The following is a 15,519-nucleotide window of genomic DNA, read 5'->3' as shown; positions in this document are numbered from 1 at the left end:
TGTTTAAACCGGTATTTCGCAAACATTTTCAAGTCAAGGACCCCCCCAAACTAATGTATTTGTCTGCAGACCCCCCCCCGCATCAATATTTGTGTTGTTAATGTCTAAAAAATATTCCAATTTGCTTTTTTTCCACATTTCTTTTTTAAATAGCAGATCTACAAGCTCACAACGCGTGCATCTCGACGCGATGTGAGCTTGTAGATCGGCTATTTTAAAATAGCCAAGTGCTCATGGCTTCTTTTGGGCTTGTTTTCACAGACTTGGTTTCTTGCTTCATTCACTAACCTGGCAACCCTGGTTGTTGTTTAAATCTACCATAATAGTAGTTCATTGATTCATCCTCAAAGCAACAACGAGGAGGAAACAAACGGTTTCTTTGGTTCAGGATCCAAAGACAAAGCACATAAAAATGACTCCAACCTCCAAGGTAAGCAGTCTGTATCTATATTAGCATCGGTGTTGTTGTGGGCATATGGGTAGTTTCAACAGGTCATCGTGCTGTTGTAACTTGATCACATTAGCCGCATTTTAGTTGACCGTGTCCTTCACTTACTGTGATCTTTAAACATGTAGTATGATGATATATTGGGATGATGGACAAACAAACAACAGCTATACCACATACCCGTTAAACATAGTTAGATAATGCCTTTACTTTTCTTTGTTTGACCTCTGTTTTGCCCCGAGAGAGAGAGTTTAATGACAATGTTTCACTTAGTTCAGCAACAATGATGTGGGCAATCAATATGGCTTTTGATTGATTGATTGATTGATTGAATACTTTATTAACAGTTTGCAAATAGTACAGAGGTACGATTTTACAATGATTGTTAAAAGGATGCCACCAAAAGCCCTGGGGGCTTGTTTCCATAGTGGTCCTCCTGCCTGTGTATTCAATTCATGAAGAATATGCCCCTGTCTCAGTGCCCTTGTACCTCTGCAGTGTCTGACAGCAAGAGGATGAGGACCACTTGTCTTAGGGAGACGGTTATCAGTTATTACTTAACAGTCAGTGGTTCTCAAAAATGTTCATGCCAAGGACCCCCAAATTGATATGTATTTTGACCCAGACCCCCACCATAAGAGATTTGTGTTAAACGTTTTTAAATGTATTGAAAGTTTTTCCACAAATGTTGACAAGATTTTATCAAATCTTTTTTAAATTAGTCTTCTATTCTCGAAGAGCCAAAGTGTAAAATAGGGTTAAAGTGGTTAAACTGTTCCTCCATTTTGCTGGGGACCCCGGGGGGTCCTTGGACCCCACTTTTGAGAACCATCACAGACTTAAGTCACTATGAGTGTGTGTGCAATCTACCCCCCCCCCACACACACACACACACACACACACACACACACACACACACACACACACACACACACACACACACAGTTGTGTTGCTATATCAATGAATGAATGAATGAAAGACCCATACAAGGCTTTAGAGGGTGAGCCCTTAAAGGACAACTTTGTTTTTTTACAACCAAGGTTTATATTTTAGCTTGTAATTAAAGTAAATAAATGATGAGTGTGATTTTTTTTTCATTTACTGCTTTCAATAGTTTTAGCATTTTTTGCGATATTTTTTACAGTGGGCGGGGGCATTCTGTCCGGTGGCTAAATATGCCTTTTTTACACAATAAAAAAGGTCCGGCTGTCTGAGATGGACAGATGTGAGTTATTGGGGGCTAGAAGAGCTACTGTAAATAATAATAAAGAAAACGCGGGGTTAATGTGTTAAAAAAAATACATATTTAGCCACCGGACAGAATGCCCCCGCCCACTGTGAAAACACTGTAAAAAAGATTGTGAAAATTGCTAAAACTATAGAAAGCAGTAAATTTAAAAATGTTAACACTCATCTTTTATTTACTTTAATTACAATCTAAAACATAAACATTGGTTGTAAAAAAACAAAGTTGTCCTTTAAATGAAAGCATCGATTTAGAATTCTGAACCCAGAACCTGAATTCATACAAGCTCTTTTGTGTACCTGACCCACAGATTACAGAGTATACAAGCCTCTATCTGTCAGCTAAATGATTATGAGCTTATGTCAAAACATCGACCAATTTCAACAATCTATGTCAGTGGTTCCCAAACTTTTTGTCTTTGTCGGGACTTTATTAGACTTTATTAGATTATTTCTTAAATGTATGAAATTCTGTTGAATGAATATTCTTTTTTTACTTTTTGAAAATCTTTTGAAAAAGAAATAATAAAAATAGTAGTAAACGAAAAAAATAAGGTGTGTTTACCGTGACCCATATAAATGGGTCCAGTGTTTTTCCTGGGACACCACTGATCTATGTTGTCATTCTTCCCGCCAGACTCGGTCTGCTCGCAGACAGGCGCCGCATTTCAAGTCAAAGTTCATCACCACGGAGCTGGCACGCCTGTTCAGCCAGTCGGACAGCGAGGACGAGGAGTTCGAGGGCTTCAGTGACGAGGAGGAAAAGAGCAGAGGGTTCAGCAAGAGGCTAAAGAACATGGTACATGTTCTGTGACATTTTGTAGTCTAGTCTAGTGCAGTAGTTCCCCAACCTGGGGGGTCCCCAAATGATTTTTGGGGGGTCCCCACAAATGATTAGCTTAATATGTAACATTGTTTTCTCCCTCAACAGTAAACAAACCAACATACTGTATAAGTGTATACAGGGTGTCTGCACATTTCTAAAGTTACAACATAAGGACTTTTAAGACCTTTTTAGTGCCAAATTGTTAAATATTACATAAGAAAGAGGCAAACATTGTGAAAATAGCCGATCTACAAGATCACAATGGCGTTGTGAGCTTGTAGTTCAGCTATTTTCACAATATTTATCTGTGGAATCGAGTCGAACTAAATGTAATTACAATTCCAAGTTCTTGTCAGAGTGGGGGGATCCCCAGTTCAAATATGATTATCTTGGGGGGGTTTCGGCCTGAAAAGTTTGTGAACCCTTGGTTGAGCGGTGGTTAGATTTTTTTTTACATTTTTGAAATGTAATCATTATGTTTGTCCATCTCCAGAAAGCTGAGTCGGAGGAGGACAGTGACGTGGACATAGGCTTCTACTCTGATGGAGAGGAGGACGACCCCCCGCCCAGGAGGAGTCTGTGTGTGGCCATGAGGTGTGTGTGTGTGTGTGTGGGGAGGATTGATTCTAGTCCAGGTACCCAAAACCAAGGTTTAAGATGTTTGCTATAGATAAGGAAGATAGTGTATGCACATCCAAGTGCAAAATGTGGAATATTTTTCAAACATTTTAACAACACAAATCTGGTACAGGGGTCCCTGGCACAAATTATAATTTCAGATGGGGGGGTCCGTGGTGGGCACACATTAATTTTGGAGTCCTTGACATGAAAATGTTTGAGAAACACTGGTTTAAACAATAATAAAAAAATTGGGAAGCAAGCCCAGATGAGCAACTAAACTTTAGAAAGTAGAAACAAGCCCCAAAATAATCTACCAATACAGGCCCAAAGTCGCTTATAATGAGCACACTGCTGTCCATGTCCCCACAGGTTCCCCACCAAAAGGCTGTCCACCCCGACGCAGGTGGTCCCCCAGAAGAGGGTGAAGAAGGCTGCCGTTGCCCGAGCCCCACCTCCTCCCTCTAGGAGATCCAGCAGGAGGCTGCTGAAACAGGAGGAGAAGGAGGAGACAGAGGAGAAGGGGGAGAGGCGGAAACCGGAGCTTCTGTCACAGATCCTGAAGAAAGAGCAGAGGCAGCAGCAGGAGGTTCTGTCACAGACCCTGAAGAAGGAGGAGAGGCAGCAGGATGAGGTTCTGTCACAGAGCCTGAAGAAGCGAGACAAGAACATCCAGGAGAACAAAGCCATGGTGAGACGTTTGTGTAATGATGTACACTCTCAATGTAATGACCTGGAAGGGAGGTTCGTCTTGAATGATGTAACAGCCATTGCTTGTTAATGTTTTTGATCGAAACGTGTTTTCACCAAGGTGGCATTAAATTGATTTAAATATAAGTCAAGACATTACTAATGTTGTGAATGGCTTTTACTGCTGGAAATGACTTGACTAACCATGAATTATTCACATGAAACTGCAAAGCCCCCTTTTCAACAGCCATCACTTTAGTGACCGTCCGACTAATGCTAAACTCTTTTTGGCGGCTTCCTCAAATCGTACACGTCAAACATCATACCGGTATAATCTGATCTGCATGACACCGGGATGCAGGCCAGTCCATCAAAGACCGTATTCCGGCGTCCTGTTCCTTGACCAAATGGGTGTGTCATAGCTTAGGAGTGAGTACTATGCTTCAGAGCAGATATATTCTACCTCTAAGGCCAGCATTCCAGAGTCATCTTGTCACAGATGATATTGCTGTTGGTGGGTACTATTTAAGGAAGTTGCCAACTTAGGACCTGTAAGAGGACCTGTAGAAGGACCTGTTGGAGTCTGTTTCTCAAACTACAGACTCTGTCTGATGTACTTAACCTCTTGAGCAGTTGTGCATCTGGGCCTTCCGCTTCTTTTCCCGTCCTGGTTACATCCAGTTTAACCCTTTACTCTCAGGACGGTAGTGGACACCTTTTTGTATGAAATCTTCAATATCTTGGCTATCTGACACATAACATTCATTTTGCAAAACAACAGTAAGCTGTAAGCTGGCCACTTTTGAAACCAGAATTGAACTTCATGTCCATAACTTGCAACTAAGGAAAGAAAAGCAGCATATTCTGTTTTATTGAACAGAATAACGTGTTTCAGGTTTGCTAACACAATTTCAAATTAAACATGATTCATTAATTATGTTGGTGAGTGATTAGCGACACATCATTGCAAACACCTAAAATGTCTGGATCTCTCCTTTTTAAGGAGGAGTGCAGTGGTCCTCTATATGTCACTGTGGGGAGTGGTTGAACCTGTAGTTTGACTAGATGGTAGTTGAACCTGTGGTTTGACTGAGCATTGTTTTGCAATATTTGTATTGCCTAGTCTACAACTCTTATCAGGCAGAGACCTTTTAGGTAGATCCAACAATTGAATTTGTGGGGTTGGATGACTCGGCGAAACTGTAACGTTTTTTCATTTGCTTAAAAGGGCAGGGTCTCATTTGTACATGTATGTATTGTACTGTATATGCATGTTTATCTATGTGGTATGTATGTATGTATAAGGCCGGATGTAATGCCAACAGAAAGGATGGTTAATGTCGGTTTTATTTGTGTGTAATGTGTGATATATAATCCCATATGGGGCCAAAATGGTGGCATGTCACGGAAATAAAAATGTCATTCATTCATAGCTGAACCTGTAGTTTGACTGTGGTCCTCTCCCCTGTGTTTCTGTCTTCCAGTTGGCCAAGCTGTTCTCTGAGCTGAGCACCATGGCTAAGCTGACTCCCCTAACCACACCTCAGGTTAGTGTGAAAACATGTACAACGTGCACTTGTTTCAAATCCTAGTTCGAAAAAGGGTTCATTGCATACAAGGAGGCTACTATTTACTTAGTTCATCTTTTAAAAACTATAAATACGTCAACAATGTATGTATTATACATTGTTGCCATATTTATACTTTTTAGTGAATAAGAAATTAAAAATGAAATAAATAACTGTGTGTGCAGCCATATGTGCAATGAACCTTTCTCTTGTATTTATGATTTGATTCTGGAATCTGCTTTCATTGGAACCCTGGAAAGAACACTGTTGTGCACAGAGCGAGCGATCCTACATTTCTTTAGGTTTAACTGTATATATTTGTCTCTGTGGTGTCCTGTTGTGTCCCCTGTTTTGTTTGTGTCACTTGCTGCAGTACAGCATGTTATTAGATTGTAAATCGGTTCAGCGAGCGACAGCATTGTGCGATGGAATATTATAAAATATGCGTTATCACAAACAAAACAAATCTTCCTCAGAAGAAGAAGCAAACGACAGAGAAATCATCACCGCGGAAGCGGAGGTTTGAGCCAGAGGCGGGGTCGGAGAGGAGGAACCCGTCCCGCAAGGCCCGTCCACCAGAGAACTTTGGCGTGGAGGAGAAGAGCGTGTCCCCCAGCCGGGGTGGGCGGGGAGGGCCCAGGACCGTAGACATCAGGAGACTGGTGGAGGTACAGTAGAGGAGAGACTGTGTTGAGCCATTCTCATGCACATGTGATACTTGTGCATACTACTTAATTCTAGCATTAGGAATGTACTGTAGTATAAACAGTTTACAGTTCAGGCATTTAGCAGACGCTCTTAATCCAGAGCGATTTACAGTAAGCAAGGGCACAAGATAATATATCATAATACACATAATACATCAGATGCATAAAAATAGTAATCTAATAATAAAGTAATACATAAGTAATCTACATAACCTACATTGAAACTATACAGAACACACTATAGGATGCCAGGCCAACAATGAATGACAAAACATTTTGGCCTTTGCATAATCCTGCAAGGTCGTCAAGGCTAGGGCAAGTGCTACGGGCTGCACTGTATGTTACTATATGTTAGTAGATGTTCCGGTGTGACTTGGGCTTCGGTCAGACTGCAGGCAAGTCCGATTTTGTCAATCAAATGTGATCTTTAGGACTGACTCCACACTGTTATTTGCAAGTGAAAATGGCACATCTACAAGATCATTGCCTGTTTCGATGTGACTTGTTTTGAGCTTGTAGGTCTGCTATGGTGAGTGACACCATTGTACGACAGAGTATAAATCCGGCCTCAGTGTCTGAAAGTCCAGACGGAGACACATTTTTAGAAATTAGATTTAAATCACATTTCAAACCAATTAAAGTATGTGGTTCAAATCTGATTTGCAAAATCAGTTTCCATGTGTTTTAGTTTTCTTTTTTTTGGGGGTGTTCGGGCTACCAGGCTGAACATAGCCATAATGCAGTTCTAATAAGTAAATAATTATAAGCACCTTTTGCACCATTATGCACTATATATACTTAATTCAATAGCCAATCTATAAGTTCACAACGCGTGGCATTGCGATGCATTGTGAGCTTGCAGGTTTAGATATTTTTTGGCATGCCCAATATAGGGATGTCAGGATCAAGGTGGTTAACGTCATCATCCATTGTGCCTGGTCTCCTTGCGTCGGGACAGGTGGATGAGGACTGCATGGACGGCGGGCGTAAGAAGAGGAAGAGCTGCGTGAGGACGGGCCACTCACGCCGGTCCCAGTACGTGGTGAAGTCTGTGGACGACATCACCAAGGAGGACCTGGCCAACATCGCCTACCGCGCCAAGGACAAGATCTGGGACAAGGAGAATGTGAGTAACACACTCTCTCTCTGACCCCGTCCTTCTCTTTACTTTGACAGTAGTGTCGATCTGTCTATCGGCACAGTCCTCATTGGAGGATTCATTGCCTACTAGTGGCTGAGCAAGTTAGTTAGTGCATGAACCATGTGCTCCTTTTGACCGAGTTAGACTCCGACCCCGTCTCCTCTATCTCAAATTCAGCCCGAACCCGACGTTTTAGGGCCGGGGCCGAAAATGTATGGTAATTAGTCGGGCCGAGCCTCGGATTCCGTGAAAAAGTCGTATTACCCCCAAAAAAGAAACTGCCCCTAGCGGCCAAACGGTAAGGCCGAGGGAAATGGCAGTGGATGCGTTGGATGCAGCTCAAAGTGAACGTTACTCAGGTATCTAGTCGTCGCTGTCCATCCTTCCTATCCCGTAAAACTGTGAAAATGGCCAAAACTCAAACATCGAAAATTGGTCCAAGTCCACTCTGCTCAGTTCGAATCTTGTTGGATGCGTGACTTTGAGGGCATTAAGCATAACATAACTAATTCTCGGGTTGTTCGGGGCGGCCCAGTTAGGGCCCAGCCTTAATTTTCAGGCCCGTTGAGAACTCTACTATCTAGCCATGGTTTCCTGTCTCTCTACAACTTCAACTTTATTGTCACTTCACAAGTTTACTCTATGTAAAAGAGCTTACGTGTAAAGAGTGCATGGAATTCGATGTACAATACTACACTCTCCTATCTGAGGAATAAAGCATAAAAATGTCGAAACTAACTTAGAAACTAACTTATTGAAACGATCTATAGTACATGTTAACCACTTAAACCCTATACACTTCAACCACATCACCCTATACACTTCAACCACATCAACCGGTATTACCCAGGGGTCTATACTTGGTCCACACCAAATCTCTTTGGTAGATCTGCCATTTCTGACAAATGTTTGCCTATTAAGACATGCTCAAAATTTGGATGCTAGGGTTCAAGTGGTTAATACAATATAACTAATACATCTTCAATGGTTGGAGGTGGTCTTCCTACTCTTCCACTGGGAGGACACCTACTGGTTGACAAGTAGTACTGCCAGAAGCTCAAAGAGCAAGATCTTCCCAGGCGACACAGGCGTTCTGTCTTAGCTCAGTGGTTGAAAATGTAACCCCGGGTCAGACATAAATGTCACTGATTGCAGCTTTAACACTGAGGTGTGTGTGTGTTGCAGGGCAGCTCATGCCACCAGTGCCGACAGAAGACGCTGGACACCAAGACGGTGTGCCGCAGTGGGGTCTGCTCAGCGGGCAAAGGTCAATTCTGTGGGCCGTGCCTGAAGAACCGCTACGGAGAGGAAGTGGGCACCGTGCTGCTCGACCCGGTCAGTAGCTACACTAGGGTGGCCACCAGCAGTTTTGAATAATTTTGCATTTTTGAACAGCACTTCTCTTCTGGGGGTCCCTGGCACATTTTCAGATGGGGGTCTGCGGCCTAATATATATCATTTTGGGGGTCCTTGGCATGAAAATGTTTGAGAACTACAGCTTTAGAAGGCATTTGTAGAATCGGCCTCAGGTCTTATAATGGGTTAAAGCAATGGATGTGTTGGTCATTAATTTGTACTGTGTCTCCGTGCGTTGCAGACATGGTCGTGTCCCATCTGCCGGGGCGTGTGCAACTGCAGCCTGTGTCGCAAGAAAGAGGGCCGCTGTGCCACGGGCATCCTGGTGGGCCTGGCGCGCTTCAACGGACACGACAACGTCCAAGAGTATCTGGAGAGGTACGTACTGGACACGCCACTCGGTGGAGGAAGGAACCTTTACTAAGTACAAGGTTACAGTTCAGAATTGGGTGGGGTGGGGGGGGGCAGTGGTCAAGTGGGTGGAGACGAGCGAGGAGGACTGGGGGGTATTCTAGAGGATACAAAGTTGTAAGGTTGTTGGCATAACTTCAGTCTATCTATTCTGCAATGACTTGTTTACCTTGTCTCATGTCTGCGTTCATACTAGCGTCCGTCAAAGGCTACAAACCGTCCAAGCATAGTCTATTGAAGTGTAGCTCAGGCTGCACACTGCATAAATCAAAAGGCTAGGTTTATACAGCATTTATGGACTCAAATTGTCTTGTAGGTTTTGTAGCATGTAGCCTCATTTCACCTTGCAGCGCGAGGCGTTGTGAGCTTGTAGATCTGCTATTTTTGGCTAAAGTTCTCCTCAGAAAAGGGATGCTAGGTTTCAAGTGGTTAAGGTAAAAAGAAAAATCATATCACATAAAGATTTGGCGGACCCCCTGTAGTAACTCTGAGGACCCCCTAGGGGTCCCGGACCCCCTGTTGAAGACCCCTGTTCTAGCCTGTCACTTGGTCGCCGCCAGTGTGAACGCAGCATCAGTCCTTGTACCTCAGACGAGATTAACGACACTAACTAGTACTTTCTGACATGTTTTTTTTTTAATGTAATTTCTATACTTTGCACTTTTGGTTCTCGTGCTGTCATGTTGAAACCACTAAGGCCGGTGTTGTTGTTTGTCCATTACAGGATTCAGAAGGAGCTGTCGTAGACGGAAAAGGACGAAGGGGACAGAGCAGAGTTTTGTACTAGTGCTTCCAGTACTAGACAGACACTCTTGCGCATAAAGACCGATTTTACTCTTAGTTGCATGCCAGTGTCGTGCCCTGAAAATAGCAGATCTACAAGCACAAGATCTACAAGCAGATCTACAAGTTCACAATGCATTGTGAGCTTATAGGTCTGCTATTTTCGGCATGCAACCCTGGCACACAACTAACTATAAAATCTGTTTTTTACTCTACCTGACTGACTGATGTATAGTACTTTACCACTTGTTTTAATGCACAAAACGTTAGCTTTTTAGACAAATCATTCTTCTCCTAACTAGCCCATGAAGACCTGGAAAGCATCTGTGTCATTTTAGATTTTATCTATATACATATATATCAACATAAGTTTCTCAGAAAACTCTTAAAGGAGTAGTTCACACAAAAGATGACTTATTTTCTATCAATTACACACCCCCATGAAACATTGAATTCATGGAGATTATCTTTGTTTTTGTCGCATTCCTAAGCCAATAATGTGTTTACCGACGGAAAGATGCTAATGTATCCGGTAGGAGACTCTTTGACACAACACGGTCTTCCTCTGACAGGTGTTGTACATGGATAACACCTGTCACAGAGGAAGACTGGGAACAGGAATCTGACAATTCTGCAACTCCTTTTGTTTGGGGCCTTACGACAACTCCAAATCAAAGGCTGGCCTTACCAACAGCCTTACCTCTATACTGCGAGCCCCCAAGACACTGCCATGGCCTGCCTTCTGGCAGTAATTTTATGTTTGCATGTTTTCTTTATTATTGATATTGCATGCTTTGTTTTGTTAAAAGTGTGTCTAGTACTCTTTGAGTCTCCTACAGTAACTCTTACCTAGGAGGCTCTTTGAGTCTCTTACCGGAGAGACCGCCGGTCATCAAATTATTGGCTTAGGAATGTGACAAAAACAAAAGAATCTCCATGAATTCAAGACCTCATGGGTTGTGTAACTGATAGAAAATAAGTAATTATTTTGGGTGAACTACTCCTTTTAAGATTTAGAAGACATTTCGTTGCTGTCGGGTAGAAACCTCTTATCTCCATATTCAAATGTTTTATTGTAAATGAATGCCCTCATTCTACAGTATCAAAAGTAGCAGAGCCACAAGCTCGAAACGTGGCGCGACACGTTTTGAGCTTGTTGATGTGCTACTTTTGCAGTTTTTTAATTTGAATCCTGAAAAGTAACAATTTTGGACATATGAGGTATCCACTCGACGGAGATGATTTGTAGAATGGGCTAGAGGAGCTAACTGTAAAGAATGAGCAAGCTTTTTTTTGTTTGTTTGTTTGTTTTGTTATGGTTTCTTATGTTTGCCAATGTAATTGGCTGTGGTGATGGTGACACCGATACTGTAAATGGTAAATCTTTTCATTCTGGTTTTAGTTGCATACAGAGCAGGGATTCTGTTTGGGTGTTTTACTCTGCAACCAGCGCTTGCAATTTTAGGTTGGACATTTTTTTCCCGCCCTCCTCTGACTTTGAGCATTTTGAACTGTAACCACTAGAACCTCTGGAAGTTGAACATATTTGGATGCATGCTAAGCCTGTTTTTATACTGTGGTTCACGTTTGAAAACATTCACCGTGTTGTCATGTCCAATGTGGAGGTTTTAATAAATCATGACACTTTGTTAATCATTTGCCTCACATATTTGTTTTTACTTTGAATTTTGATCCCACAATTTTGTAACCCATTTTTTTTCACCCAGTGTCAATTGCCTATGTAATCCTGGGCGCTACTCTGTCCCTCTGCCAGCCTAGGGAGAGCCCAGAACTGAGCTCATGCCTCCTTCAATGCGTGAGGAGCTAGCAAGCCGTTTCTTATCACCTGACGGGGGAGTTTCCCCGGTTGGACGTAGCGCGTGGAAGGAACACGTTATTCCAACCAGTTCCTTTCCCCTCCATCAGGCGCCCCGGCTGACCAGAGGGAGGCAGTATAGAGAACAGGATTACTGCATGTTTTTTGTGAGGGTACCTACCCTAGGGGAGTACGGGGAGAACATGCAAACTCCACACAGTTGTTTTTTCTGTTGCGTGTACATTTTTTTCCCCCAAGGGTTCTTCAACTTGTGAGGCCGCGACCCCCCCCAAAAAATAATGATATTTGAACTGGGAACCCCTGACCCTGACAAGCACTTAGAATTGTAGGCATAACATTTAGTTTGACTCGTTTCCACAGATAAATATATCACAATGTTTTCCCCTTTCTTACGTAATATTTGACAATTTGGTATGGAAAAGGTCTTAAAAGTCATTCAATTGTAACTTTAGAAATGTGCAGATACTCTTACTGTATACTGTATGTTGGTTTTGTTTACTGTTTAGTGAGAGAACAATGTTGCATATAAAGCTAATCATCTGTAGACCCCCTAAACTCATTTGGGTACCTCCCTGGGGGTCCTGACCCCCAGTTTGGGAACCACTGGTCTAGTCAGCAACCCTCCTACCGGATACATTAGCATCTTTCCGTCGGTCAAGGTAAGGTAAGTGATATTTTTTTGTTAACATGACTGTTAAATGCCTCTATATTCTGATAGTAATCATTGCCATAGCATGTTTGTTCAGTGATAGGAGTCTCCCCGTCTCTTCAGCTCTTTATTGAAAATAAAGTACATTTTCAGGTCAGGATACCGATTTTATCCAATCAGGAGGGAGAACTAAACAGGATAAACAAGTGAAATTGGAAGTGTTGACACAAAATGACACAACAAATTTGAACTGGATCAAAGGGTACTCTTATTGGCCGAAATTGGCGACCCACCTGAAAATGTATTTTGTATTTACTAAAGAGCTGGAGAGACTGGTAGACTCCTGTTACTGAACAAACGCTCTATAGCAATGCTATATAGTACGATCACAATATAGAGCGATTTTTTTTTTGTTTTAACCCAAAAAATATCACTTATACTCTGCCTTTAACAGACAGCACACAGAAAGGTCTCCACACAGCAGAACATGCAGCCTGGAGACATGCAGGTTGTTATGCCTCTTCTGACCACAAGGGAGTGCTCTTATGCTGCACTGAACACCAGAGGCTGTGACTTGGCCCATGCTGGGGTAAGTATGTCAAGACCGTTTAAGGCAAAGCAACTAGACACACGGGGCCCTGAACGATGGCATTGGGCACTGATTTGTATTGTTCAATAGTAGACTTCCAGTGTCCTATGTCATTATCGTGGGATCGAGAATCCTGTCTCCTGGGGTAAGTCACAAGAGCAGGGTTCCAAGTTATAATCTGAGCTTTGTGGGGGGTCTCAAAAAGAACTAACTGTAGAGGGTGGAGATGAATAAATAATAGGCTGTGCTTTTTGTGTGTGTGTGTGTGTGAGAGAGAGAGAGACTGCTGCTCATTATTTGGACACACACACACACACACACACACACACACACACACACACACACACACACCACAGCAGCCCAATACTTGCAAAAACTGTCAAGTTAATTGCAACAATTACTCAAAACTGCCTGCAATATAGTAACACAATTTCAGTAGGCTTAAATACCCGGACCCAGATCCAGTATGACGTGAATGACTAGTGACTCTATACACAGCAAACAAAGCTATGGTGCATTGAGTGTTTTTCTTTTGGCCTATGTATGTAGTTAACATGAATAATAGTCATTCCATTGAAAAATGCACTATTGGCTTATTTAAAATGTGTGTTGGTAATGTATCAGCGAGCCTCACAGATGTCACATGACCTGAACCCTGCACAATAACATCGAGATGCGAGTGTGCAGGCTAGCCGGTACCGACTCAGGTCTCCTGGATTGAGGGACAAATCGAATCTTGACCATCAGGTCAAAATGCGTGTGAGATCCTGTGTCTAGGTGAGACACACATGACCTTTGACGCGATCTAAATGTCTCAATAGAAGACCAGGGATACAAAATACAACTACCCCAAATGTATAAGTTATATTGTATTAACATACTCTACCATAGAGATTGGACAACATTACATTTTATTCATTAAAAAAAGTTACACAGCTTAAAATGAACGATCAGTATTTTTTTGACTGTGTAGAGACCAGTGAAACTGCCGCCCTCGTGGCCGTGCTGCAGGTAGCCGTGCAGCCTGGACCACCAGGTCCATGCTTGCTTTGCTGACCTGGCCGGGCTGATGGCCTGGAGACCCCTTAATGACCAGGTGCTTGACCCCAGAGGCCAGGGGTCACGCTGGGATCTGGGTTCATACAGAGGTTGCTGCTGGACCTTCAAGAGGTGTTATTGTCGAGGAATGTGTGTGTGTGTGTCTCTCTCTCTGTGTGTGTGTGTGTGTGTGTGTGTGTGTGTGTGTGTGTGAGAGAGAGAGAGAGGTACATGACAAACATCAAACAAGCTGCCAAACAGGTGATTTGTCGTCCTCACAGGTGAGTCTTTCATCTTCTCCCCTGGCTTGACAGTTTACCTGTCCCACTGTGTCCCAGGCCTGTCGTGTGTTTAAGCAGTTTCACTCACAGCAAACACGCTGAGGAGATTCAAAGGCGTTTATACAGGCGAGGTTAAGTGATGTGTTCTTGTTTAACCCCTTAAGACCTGAAGGCGATTCTACGAAATTGCCTTCTAAATCAGTAGTTCAGTTCCAATTCTGTGCTTCTGTTGTTTCATCACTTCCGTTTCACTTTATTATACAGTTTTATCCTGAATTGAGTTCTGTCCTGATTAGATAAAATATCATCCCAATTTGAAAAGGTATTTTCTTTAAATTATTATGATATTATTAGATGTACAGTATTTTAAGAGCTGGAGAGACATGGAGACCCCTGTCTCACTATATATAGCAACGATTACTATCAATATAGAGCTATTTAACACTTATTTTGTAAATCTATTACGCTGAAGGGGTATTTAACTTTAAAACACTTTTGGGGTAATTTTTACTTCTACTCTGGCTTTTGTGTGTTTTTTAAATTGCTCAATTAAATATTTTGATATTTATTTGATCAGACACCCCTCTCCTATAGCCTAAATACTGTAAGCCCATTATACACACACACACACACACACACACACACACACACACACACACACACACACACACACACACACACACACACACACACACACACACACACACACACACACACACACACACACACACAGTATATATTCAGTATATTGTCTCTGTCGGGGGGAAACCTCATATGTCCAAAACAGTTACTTTTCAGGATTCAAATGAAAAAATAGCAAAAGTAGCAGATCTACAAGCTCAAAACAGCTTGCAGATCTGCTACTTTTGTGTGACAGTGTTAATTCACAAAAAAACAAAAAATATGGAGTCATTTTTACATCAGAAATGACCAGAAATGCAAAGCGTTCAGAAGCGTAATACCATTAAGAGTTCACGGTTCCTTTTTCTTCTCCTCCTTCTCCTCCACACGTCTAGGTGTACAGAGAGGTTGCCCCAGGGCCACACTGAGTGGATTTAGAGCTGAATGTTTTTGATGCCTCTTCAAAGGAGCGACGCGTGTGTGAAGGTATGTTTGCATTTTGCAAGACTTTGAAAGCATTGTTAACACACCATACATACACTGACTGACCCTGTGACCTAGGCCACGAATGTGCTTCAGAAGCTTCCAATATCCCTCGTTTTGAAACCTGTACAACAGTGGTTCCCAAACCTTTTAACTCAAGACCCAAAAGAGAAATTAGACATTTAGTTTGCTCAGGACCCAACTAGTGAAAATAGCAGATCTACATG

At 42.4% G+C, this 15,519-nt stretch overlaps 2 protein-coding genes across 4 annotated transcripts in view; one reads left to right on the top strand and one right to left on the bottom strand.

Moving 5' to 3' along the window:
- klhl7 (kelch-like family member 7) overlaps positions 1–15,519 on the bottom strand; it is a 399,517-nt gene that overhangs the window by 178,679 nt on the left and 205,319 nt on the right. The gene's annotated exons all lie outside the window — the stretch shown is intronic.
- Positions 323–11,440, top strand: cdca7b (cell division cycle associated 7b). 3 transcript variants are annotated; one of them, XM_084080131.1, is made up of 11 exons: positions 323–430; positions 2,332–2,493; positions 3,014–3,114; positions 3,511–3,727; positions 3,773–3,829; positions 5,313–5,375; positions 5,873–6,064; positions 7,062–7,229; positions 8,430–8,579; positions 8,842–8,978; positions 9,736–11,440. In XM_084080131.1, exons 1-11 carry the CDS (start codon positions 413–415, stop codon positions 9,755–9,757), a joined length of 1,287 nt encoding a protein of 428 aa, XP_083936257.1. In that variant the 5' UTR covers positions 323–412; the 3' UTR covers positions 9,758–11,440. The 3 variants fall into 3 exon arrangements, with proteins under 3 accessions (XP_083936257.1, XP_083936256.1, XP_083936255.1); XM_084080130.1 differs by having other exon boundaries at positions 3,511–3,829; positions 5,876–6,064; XM_084080129.1 differs by having other exon boundaries at positions 3,511–3,829.

The sequence above is a fragment of the Gymnoscopelus microlampas genome (genome assembly GCF_963454915.1).
Source record: "Gymnoscopelus microlampas genome assembly, chromosome: 15".
Lineage (NCBI taxonomy): Eukaryota > Metazoa > Chordata > Actinopteri > Myctophiformes > Myctophidae > Gymnoscopelus > Gymnoscopelus microlampas.
Note: the sequence above shows the minus strand (reverse complement) of the source record. Positions and strands in the feature narration are given on the sequence as shown.